Source organism: Lipomyces doorenjongii, assembly GCF_038497915.1.
Source record: "Lipomyces doorenjongii strain NRRL Y-27504 unplaced genomic scaffold V1508scaffold_196, whole genome shotgun sequence".
Lineage (NCBI taxonomy): Eukaryota > Fungi > Ascomycota > Lipomycetes > Lipomycetales > Lipomycetaceae > Lipomyces > Lipomyces doorenjongii.
In genome coordinates this window covers 1-10,517 of record NW_027118263.1, presented here as the reverse complement: position 1 = coordinate 10,517, position 10,517 = coordinate 1, and the positions used below count along the sequence as shown (strand labels likewise).

The 10,517-nt window shown below is 46.2% G+C and overlaps 3 protein-coding genes across 3 annotated transcripts; 1 reads left to right on the top strand and 2 right to left on the bottom strand.

The window, feature by feature from the left end:
* Positions 1-3,996: 3,996 nt before the first annotated feature.
* On the bottom strand, positions 3,997-5,024 carry V1508DRAFT_362493 (uncharacterized protein; the record flags this gene model as incomplete). Its single annotated transcript, XM_066937233.1, has 3 exons — positions 3,997-4,308; positions 4,368-4,726; positions 4,784-5,024. 3 exons carry the CDS (start codon positions 5,022-5,024, stop codon positions 3,997-3,999), a joined length of 912 nt encoding a protein of 303 aa, XP_066792040.1.
* A 1,470-nt stretch (positions 5,025-6,494) lies between these two features.
* On the bottom strand, positions 6,495-7,582 carry V1508DRAFT_429037 (HNH endonuclease-domain-containing protein; the record flags this gene model as incomplete). Its single annotated transcript, XM_066941855.1, has 3 exons — positions 6,495-7,153; positions 7,209-7,441; positions 7,533-7,582. The coding sequence occupies 3 exons, from the start codon at positions 7,580-7,582 to the stop codon at positions 6,501-6,503; spliced, it is 936 nt and encodes a 311-aa protein (XP_066792039.1). The 3' UTR covers positions 6,495-6,500.
* Positions 7,583-7,981: 399 nt separating this feature from the next.
* V1508DRAFT_407263 (uncharacterized protein) lies at positions 7,982-10,150 on the top strand (the record flags this gene model as incomplete). Its single annotated transcript, XM_066938845.1, has 6 exons — positions 7,982-8,139; positions 8,163-8,524; positions 8,641-8,749; positions 8,790-9,212; positions 9,688-9,748; positions 10,148-10,150. 6 exons carry the CDS (start codon positions 7,982-7,984, stop codon positions 10,148-10,150), a joined length of 1,116 nt encoding a protein of 371 aa, XP_066792038.1.
* Positions 10,151-10,517: the final 367 nt, after the last annotated feature.

Here is a 10,517-nt window from a genome sequence, read left to right as displayed (position 1 = left end):
TCGGCTGTAGACTCTGCGTCTTCCATCCCCGCGGGAACGTCATAATGTTGCTCTTCTCGATCAAAAATAGGGACTTCCTGCGAGCTCGGACAATTATGCAGTCATAGTATTTCTGATACTTCTTCAAGCCGACCGAGACAGCGAGGACAATATCTGGATCAAGTTCTGAAAATTCTCCCTCCATAGAAGCAGCACCATTGAGCATGTCTCGCAGCTCATAGTATATTGGAATAGCCAGACTGATTTGTGGCTCTCATTTGGAAAAGGTAAGTGTGAACTCCTCGAATTTTTTCAGAACAGTTTCAATCTGGTGTAGACGGTCCCAGTCTTGGTACCAAAAGGAGGAAGATAGTGTTGGTGGTCGATCCACTTCCTTATCTGCTGCTTTGCTTCGAGGGCGTCTTGAAGCATTCGATGTGTGGAGTTCAAACGGGTGTCCACATCATATGCGATGAACTTCTCCTTTTACCGTTTGCTTTGCAGATAGCCTTCCACTGTTGCTTTCGTTGAGGAGTCCGAGGTATCCAAAGAGCCATGATCCGAAGTCTTGATAGTGCAGAATGCGATCCAATTTCTCGGTTTACTTGCTTGAGAACACAAGCGTCAACTGCCGTCTTGGGATCGCCTGCTTTCAAAGCAGAAAGAATGTCACTGACAATTACATTCAGCACATGTGCCAGACACCGGACATAGCTGTCAGTGCCTTGAAAGCGTAATTGCTCTAGACGCAAAGTAGCTGTACCTTTCTGTTAAAACCTGGCTATTGAAATATGCGATATTGATTGGTAGAGCACAGTGGAAAGTAAGCTCGATTAGAACTTTAAATAAAAAGAAAAAGGGTTGCTGGATGTCCGTAGTCTTGACTATCGTATCCAAGGTAATTAAACCTCTATATATACACAGAAATACTGTGTAGTAGTACGCAATGTGTCTAATCCTCAATAAGAAGTGTTTCACATGAGGTTATTCTTATGCCTCTAGTGTGAAGAGATCGTACCTAAGTGACGTGTGCATAAGCTATATTTAGCTTTGGTGGCTGAGCTCATAAGACCACTTCCGCACTTCGCACTCTTATCAACTCTCATGACGTGTTCTGCTCTTTTAGTATTCCTGCATATGCCTTAGCATAAACTTTATAGCTTACACATTTTAGCTGGCTATTCTACAGTTATATATTTTCAACGCATGGCAACGGATAACTCTTCCATCCCGCTGACGGTAGAGATCTCACAATCGATGTCAGACATTCTTGTTGTTAAGTAGGATATTGATTAATCTCCAAGGGATTGCAAAATTTATAGACGCGTCGTTCAATTATTCGTTGACGCGTTACTCATTGACGCGTCATGATTGGCTGAATTAAAGTTTGACTAAGGGTCGGCGCAAAATTACGAATAATATTCGTTATTCGTATTCGGGGATCCCATCCTTATTTTGCGAGACCTAACCTCTCTGCTCTTCCCCGCAATTCCACTGCAGTCTCCTAGCGCCTCCTTCTTTTCACCCCGTGAATGATGGGTTACGACGTTCAAGCGCGCATAAGACATGATGGACTACATCCGCAAACGCTCCCTGGCTCGCATCGAGAGGAACAAATTTTACATCACGCGGGACATTTTCACGCTTAAGATGCACGACCAAGATTCACTCGAGGACCACCTGGAAAAGATGATGTGGCGGAGAACGCAGCTAAAAGCGATCGGCGATGAATTTGTCACTGACGATTTGTTTCGGGACGCACTCTACATCTCGCTTGGACCAAAGTTCGCCATGTTTGTGATTAATATGCGGATCGAGAAGCTGCCTCTGAAAGATGCCATCTCAGCTCTGTTGACGTACGAAGACATTCTCAAAGAACAGGCCGACAAAGCGGCCCGATCATCTCGCCACACAGCTTCTGGACGCATTAGCAAGAAGAATAATCGTCGTCGTCTGCATCTGAGATTGTCATGAACGGGTGGCGATATGCCACGATCGGCTCACGCTGAAATCGTCCCATTCGCCACCTCTGTGCTTACCGTGTTCTTACGAGTGCGTACGTGGGCTTACCTCTTCGTGTTGCGTGGGATTTGCCTCGGAGTTGCGCGTCCTTTGGTTTTTCTGGCGTGGTCTTGTTGTTGGTTAGGTGTCATCTACCTGTAACACAATTTAGTAGGTGCCAGACAGAACATAAAAGGAGGGGTTTGTCCTCGCTGTCTGGTCAAAATATTGTATTCATGGATTGTTGAGTCAAGTGCATGGTTCAGTCCAGTTACCTCCAAGTGCAGTACGCCTCGAGTCTAGTCCGCCCTCGTTACACATGAAATCGTATATATTATATCTTTACTTGTAATATGTAGAATAAGACGTATAGCTTCTAAAACAATCGGTGATAACGTACATGTATAACGAGCGGCGCACTTACCCACACCCACGTTATAAAACATCGCGACAATTACCAAAACGCTTAAAATCAATTGAAGCTACTCGGAATCCTCTTCCTCAGACCTCTCTATTACAATCTGACAGGTGCGCGCGTTGTGTCCGGTCTCGCCGCAGTTGCCACAGCGCCGCGCGCGCTTTTCTTCCGACCACTACTTGCCTGTTTTTCCTGCTTTACCTGTTGCGCAATGTCCCTTTCGTCTTGTAAATCTTGTGCTTCCTGGACTAAGTGATCCTCCTTGCTGGTGTTTTTTTAGCCCTCCGGCGTTTGCTAAGCTCCTCCAATCCTTGCCGAAGGATCTGGTTCTCTGCCTTCAATCAATGCCAACTGGGTTATTGTGGGGTGGGGTGGGGGGAGGGGGGGGGAATAGTTAGCGTAAACGCCTTGAGGTAGAGTAAACGCCTTCAAGGTTAGGATAAGGGAGATATGGTGAACATCAATTAGAGTTCCTCGACATAGACAAATTTAAGGAAGTATTCGATCGCAACTCGTGCGCAAAATTGAGGGACTGCTGGGAAAGAGGTTGAAGAGGGGGACTTGTTTGAAAGGGAAGCCAAGATAGTGAAAGAAAAAGGTCGCATGAAATCTAACTAGTTAACCATCTTTTTATTCTTTCTGCTATGCTCCGGAACCGGTGTCCTCTGACCGAAATCGGAGTACAAGCCCGAGCCTACCCCCAGCCCTATACGGCCGATGCCAATATCCGCGTCCGGCCATGTCTACCCTGTGTGATGTGCTTTTGCACTTGAGGGTTTCAGGGGAAATCGCAGTAGCTAGAAAGAATATACAAGTTGGGAAGGAGTGTCTATTCAACTGAAGCCTGCCTCCTCCATTCAAGATCAGAGGCAGCTTTTTATAGACCGACATTTGAGAGACCGCGTGATTCCGGAATCTCTTATGTGATGTCGATTATACAATAATTTACATCACACAATATCATATCACTCGGTGATATGTACATCCCCAGTGACATACCCTGACTCGATCAATAGAAAGAAGTGCCTACAGCGATATACTGACCATCAAAGTGGTAGTAAGTTTGCTAGGAGGCTAATAAGCCAACAACGCCACCGATAGTCCGTTGGACCGACCAGCCGAGGATCTCGCCGAAATAACGTATCAAATACACATTGAGACAAGTGACATATAAATGTGCAGGGCGCAGTTCGAAATATCGGGAGTCGCTGACGAGAAAAAGAGCTTCACCCCCGCAAGACCCGCCACGTCAAAAGATCGCACTGTTCTTCAGTCTTGGACATCTGCATCAACGAGCCTTGCTACTCTGATTAACTCCTCATACGGCAACTCACTTCTAATCGTGTTTCTTAGGTCCATATCTTGCGTACATTAATCTGCTTGGAAAATGCCCAAAAGCCTCGGCGTTTAGTCAGATTTCAACGATCATTTGCAAGACATAACAGAAAGCAAAAGATTAATGTGACATACAAATAGCGCTCAGGCATGATCATCATCTAATGCATATTGTAAGCAATGAAAGAGCTACGTCCTATATATATTCGCCAGTTTTGGGACGATGTTCATATCCCTTTTCTCTTGTAATGCTAAGATAGCGATCACTTTATTAACAAAGACCCTTGCACCCGCATAACGTCACCCAGCCTACTTGATAACTCAAATTCCATACGCTCGGCAGGAGCAGGGCCGCTGAGTATGGCATCCATGGTATCAGAGCCGGGAGGGATATCTTCATCAAATACTGGTTCGCCCGCTCCTCTCATGTTGGCCAGAACAGCCTGCTGGAAGTGCCAAAAGAGAACGTTGTCGTTAACGTGGTGCGGATCTTCAAGGTCCCTGCATATAGGATCCAGTTGTCGTCCTGCGAGGCCCAAGCTATCATCAAGGAAGCAGACTATGCGATAATCATCCTATATCAAGTTAGATTGCGGACTCCTCTCCACACCTGCGATTAGTGTTTTCTCCATACGTTCGGGTTGATTGAGATTTCATACTGGTCAAACCGGCGATGTACATTCGTCTGGAGGAGAAGTCCATTCTGAGGAGAATTGACACTACCATCACGTTCGTCTAGAACGACTAATTCCCCGAAATTGTAATTGTGAAACATAGACTCGAGCGGCACAGGAAATACGTGCGCTGCATCATATCCTGTCCAGCGCTGTAGCAAGAGCTCGCGTTGCGTCAGTGGAACTCCCGTAATTACGCATCCGCGATCACGGTCTCGAACTGCGGCTGGAAATGACCTAACCCTCCCTGATGCAGAGACAGAGGACATGGCAGAAGAAGTTCGTTTGTAGTACGGCGCGTCTGTGACATCCATGTGTCCTTGATAATAAGTAAGTTTACTATCATTGTAAACGTCCCGCATCCAATTATACTTACCATCACTCTCAACCTCATACTCTCCAGGCAATAGAGGGTCCTGCGTTCGCTGAATGTGTACACGGCCATCATTAATCTTGTAGACCCGAAGCGGTAAGTCATGTATGATCAGCACATCCAACGAGTCTAGAAATGTGGTTTTCGTGAAAGTCGGGTTTGTGTAAGCGCCTCCTATGCTGACGGTAGGATCCGTGGCAAGGTAGATGAGAATGTCCCGGCCAAGGCTTCTGTTTGCTGCCATGACTCCCTATGGTTGTTACGCACGATTCAAGCCAAACCAATAACTTATGCCGTGGTCTTGCAAGGAATAAGTCATAGTAGTAGCGTGGCGTCTCAAGTTGTTTATTGCTTTGAGGGATCGATAGTCCAACACGTAACAAGCACCTATCGTTGCGCCGTTCTTATTCGTAATTGACGGTGGTGTGTGTGGGGTTAGGGTCATTTCGAGTTTTCAAGGCGAATTGAGTGCACTTGGACTCGTCTTGGGCAAACTTGCGTCAACGCGGTGCGCACCCCATTGTTTTCTTGCAGAAGAAAATTACCCTTACCCAGATTACACAGGACCCCTTAAGCTAAGTAGTCCTGTACCTGTTCGTACCGCTCTACGGAAAAGGCCTCACACTATACCGAAAGTAGAACTCTGTTGTACTCAATCAAAGATGGTATACTCTTGAAGTCGCATACGCCATCCACATATACAGACACATTTCTAGGGCTGCTCCGAATATTCGTTTGTAAAAGCAACCTTAACGCTAGAAAATCAATTAGAACTATTCAGAAGTATCTTCTTGAGGCATCTTCACATCTTTGCAGGTTCTTGCATTATGTCCCGAATTCCCGCACGTTCCACAGCACCGTTCTTTCTTCTCAGTCCTCCTTTTGCGACCACTGTAACGTGTTCCTCTTTGATCTGTCTCTCCATGTCGTTTTGGGTCTGCATATCTTGTCCTTCAGCAAGGGTCATACTTCCTCCTTGTCGGAGACGTGTTTTCTTAGCCCTACGACGCGTGCTAAGCGTCTCATTTTGCTCTCGAAGGACTCGGTTTTCTGATTTCCATAAAGCCATCTGGTGCATCATTTGTATCGCCCTTTTCGATAGATGATCGATAGCGTCGTAAATTGAGGTTGGAGAGCTATTTTGATGACAGGCAATCCGATTCTTGATAAAATTTGATAGGAGGAGGTCTCTATTGAGTTGTTTGGCGGTAGAGCCCCAAGGAATAGGAGTCTCGAGGACCCTTCGACTGGCGACGGCGTCCGTAGTCTCACATCTAGCCTTGAAATCACACTTTCCGGGTCAAAGGGCATTAGTCCTGCCCCTCGAAAACCACCTTGAATATTCTTTGCTGTCATTGAATCTTGAAACGCGGCGAAGAAAGCCTGGCTATATGGATACTCCTCTTAACACCATTTACGAAGAAACGTACTTTCATGAGTGGAAGGCGCGAACTCCCATGGGCCGTTAGGCAATCCTGATGAACTGGCCGGCTGCGCTCTATGCTATGGCTGACATCCGATGCAAGCTCTTACTGTACTGGTAGCGGGGAAAGAAGTCTTCTTTCGTGATGTGGGTTATACTAGCCCGCATCAAATTCTCGATTTGCCGACGGTACGAATACTCTAGTGGGCCAAATCAGACCATGCCAATTCTTTACAATACCAGTATGCACCAGATATCACAGGTACTTAGCAGCTGGAAAGCTGAATCATGATTGTACTATAGGCTTTGGAGAGTCCCAGGCAAGAAGTAGACACCAAATCGAGAAGAAAGCTCTACCTCCATCCGCTTGGCTGCTGCTGGCCCGCTGAGGATCTCGCCCATCATGTCTGTGCCAGGTGGAAAGTCAGTCTCAAAATTTGGTTCTCCAGCCCCTCGCATATTCGCCAATACTGCTTGACGAAAGTGCCAGCTTAGCAGTTCATCTCTTGCACTCAGATCGTTATTTGGATCTCGACAAACAGGGTCAAGTATTCTCCCGTCTATGCTCCTATTATCTTCATCGAAACAGGTTATCTTATAACCATCGTCTGGGTTGATAGAGAAATAAAATCCATCAAATAACTCGTGGATAGTGGGCTCCATAAGTAGTCCATTCTGGCATGAGTTAATGCCCGTGTCACGCTCCCCTTTGTTCGTAATCCACCGAGAAAACCCACTCTGCACCCAATAATCTTCACTGGACAATGGGAAGATGTGTGCGGCATGGAAATCAGTCCAATTATCTCTATTAGCCCGCCTGTTAATTGTCCCAGTGATCACGCACTTCCCGTCTCTCTTACGGACCTCAGTTCGGAATGTATTCTCTCTGCCTGTGGATGATTGTGAAATTATTCGCATTATCCATGGCTCATCTGTGATAGATATTGTGTCTGCGTCAAATTCAGCAGTTGCTACATACAAAGAATTCCTTAGAATCAACATTACCTCTGCGAGAATAGGGCCTTATATCATAGTGGCCTGGCTGGAGAGGCTCGTCAGTCGGCTTTAGGTCGTGTCCGGTGCTTCGCAAGGTTACGCGATACGAACCAGATGCAACAATGAGGATGTCCAGCATAGAGAGAAAGGTTTTTTCGGTTACAGAAGGATTCAATATCAGTCCACCAAGCGCCTTATCAGGCTCTGCAAAGTTGTAGAAATGGACATCTCTACCGATTGCTCTTCAGCCCGCCATATTCCTGCATTGCCGATGCACACTCATAGCGTCGGGTACCGATCAGATCATATATGATCCGACAGCCTGAGACCCACAGCACCGCTGTTGAGGCGTAATCGTCAATACATAACTGAATCTTCGCCATTTATGCGCTACCTGACGGCACAAGCAAGACTCTTGACTATGTCCCCAAACGTTCCAACTTTTTCCCTAACCCTTGCTTAAGTTATGGACGGTACTTCGACAAAGTACCGGACGACAGAAACTGCACTCCCCTGATGTACTATTCCTTTTAGACTCTAGCGCTAACCTTACTCAGACGGTTTTGTTTGTAACCCTTGCCCTGTTATTTGTTTACTTGCCTGGAAGCTGTAGCCCTTGCCCTTTTGTTGGTTATGTGTTTATTTGCGGGAATTAGCCTCGGACGTGTTGTTTGTTTCCGCACTCTCTCTACTATATTCAGTAACAGCCGTTTCCTCCTTCAGTTTCTGAACTTCTAATTTAATAGCCATTAGCATTCTAATTTAATCCGTTCGTTTGCATTATGGACCAGGTTGAAGTAATCTTTAAAGACTCCCAATACTGCCGAAAATGCCCGTCCTGTCGTCGCCAGATTCGTTGTGATTCTCTTCAGGAGCTAGCAAAGATGTTTGCGGGCGCAGATGGTCAAGGTTTTGGGGCTGCTACAAATGCCGTGGCAACGTAAGTTTGCTCATGACTTTTAGACTAGATGAAGTGAATATGTTCATTAATCATCAATCGCAGCGGGCTGGAAAAACCATGTCGCAGCGCGCAGGATTTGACCTTGACGCGTGCTACGATACTCACGAAGAATTTGTCGAAGTCGTCTCTACATTTTTGAAGCAACGTGATGACCACAAGTTCGATATTACGGCGCAGCGTCTGTCCTCGACCTTTTGTATAGATAATGATGTCTCAATTGGTGCGTGTGCAGTAACTACGGATTGCGATTTACAGAGAAGAGTTCCAATGCTGCTGCGGAGCGACGTTTTCGATTGTTCAGGATATTACTTCCATCTGCAGCATGCACATGAAAGACGTGACGGAGCGAAGTATAGTTTCAATTGTCCTGCTTCCGTCAAAGATAGCCCCGCGGAGAGCGATCCCTCGACCATACAGCGGTAAACAGGTACGCGGTCTTAATTATCTGCCCAACCCGCAATATATATCTAATGTCTTTAGTTCAAAAGGAATACTTCGAGTGCCACGGCGAGTTTCACATAAGCTTTTCAAAGACCAACGCGTCCGCAACAGTAATCTACGAGCACAATGGTCATACTGAATCAAGGAAGTTTAACCCTGAAACACTGAACCCTCGAAATTACATTAAGTCACACGCCACGCCAAATTTATCGAAACATGATCCAAATGACCAATGTGTCGGATTTCGAGAAGCCTGAAGCGCATGTAATCACAAGAAAACAAGTCTACAACTTCTGGATTTCCCTGACACAAGGCGAATGGCATAGGGAAGTTGATGATTTTAAATCCGCTCAACTCTTAGTGGCCGATCAAGACGGCTATGAACTACTTCAAGAGCCTGGGATTTCATTGGACTTTGTTACACCTTGTTTCACAGACAGTCAGAAGTTCGACCGCGCCAAGGTGACAGAGGTTTTTATTGACGCCACGTTCGGGACTACCAAGAAAGAATTTGAACTCTACTGTTTCATTACTGAATACGACCTAGTGTCGCTCCCTTTGTCGTACCTTCTACTTGACACTCGAGGTATTCAAGAAAACGGCAAAAGGGTGTGAGAAATCGGTTTCTCAGAGGTAGATCAGTCTTCACTACCAGTGTGGTGGGTTCCTCTCTCGGTGTGTATCCGAGATATACCCCGCTTTGTTTGCGTCACTGGTCAGGAGATTGGTCGATCCTTGAGTCAGGTGGTGGAGGGCTGGCCAACCTTCCTTCCCTGTTTCCGATCTGGTTAGCGGCTTTGCCGTGTTTCCCCACTTCACGAGGTCATGAGCTCTGATCTCGTGTCTGCTGTGTTCTGAGATTGCCGAATGAAGCAAGTTCATTCGGCGGCTTTGGTGGGCGAGCGGGGAGTTTTGAGTTAGTCGTTGCGTCATTGTCACCTCTGTTGGAGACGGTATTTGCATATATATAGACTTGAATAGTCGTGAGACTGGTCACCATTGAGATCAAGATTCTCAGCCTCCCTTCCACAGTGCACTTTCATCTTCAAGTCCATATCCACCACATATATCCATATTTCACAAAAGGGGATCACGGTTGACGACGTGGCTCATGGAGTTGCGAAATGCGCGGTTGACACCGAAATGGGTCCACACTGACAAGGACTTCGCAGGTATGAATCGTTGCCCATTCGCACTGACATACTTCAGAAATCCTAATCTACTATTTGGTAATAGAAGTAACAGCGGCAAGTCTCGCATTCGGAAGAAACAATGATGGCTACAATCACCATCTCTGTCTTTAGCATAGCCTGCGTGCAATCAGTCAACACATCAGCGGTAAGGCAGAAGGCAGAGGTGGTGATGCATGCTCAGGCATCCATACTAAGGGCAGCAATGCCTAGAAGGTTCCAGAAGGAAATGACTCAATTATATATAGAGGTCATAGGAACCTTCAGTCATGTATATGTTTGTTTGCTATTGTGTGCTTCAATATAGTCAATATTACAACAGATATGGGACCCAACTGGCAAACGCAAGGCGCCAGTGAGTGTTAAGGAGAAGACTCCGTCTAAGAATATCATGTCATTTTTTAGTTTAAATTCAAACAATCCTCGAGAACCGCAGATTGCAAGTACTATGATTGTGGCTTTAGAAGAGAGAAGTTCCAGCAGTTGCTTGTCGCTTGGGTTATCGACTCTCAGTGCTCTTTCCGCCAGACCGAAAACAAGCGCTTTCGCGAACTCCTCGAATACCTTAATGCTGACTAGCGGATTAATGTCACGATACCGTCCGCAGCCGGATTCTCGCAGTCTATAATAACAATAAGGCGCGTGTGGTCGAGATCCTTAGAGGAGTTGAGGGCAAGATTCATATAGCGTTTGACGGCTGGCGGTCGCGAAATCGGCATGCAATGT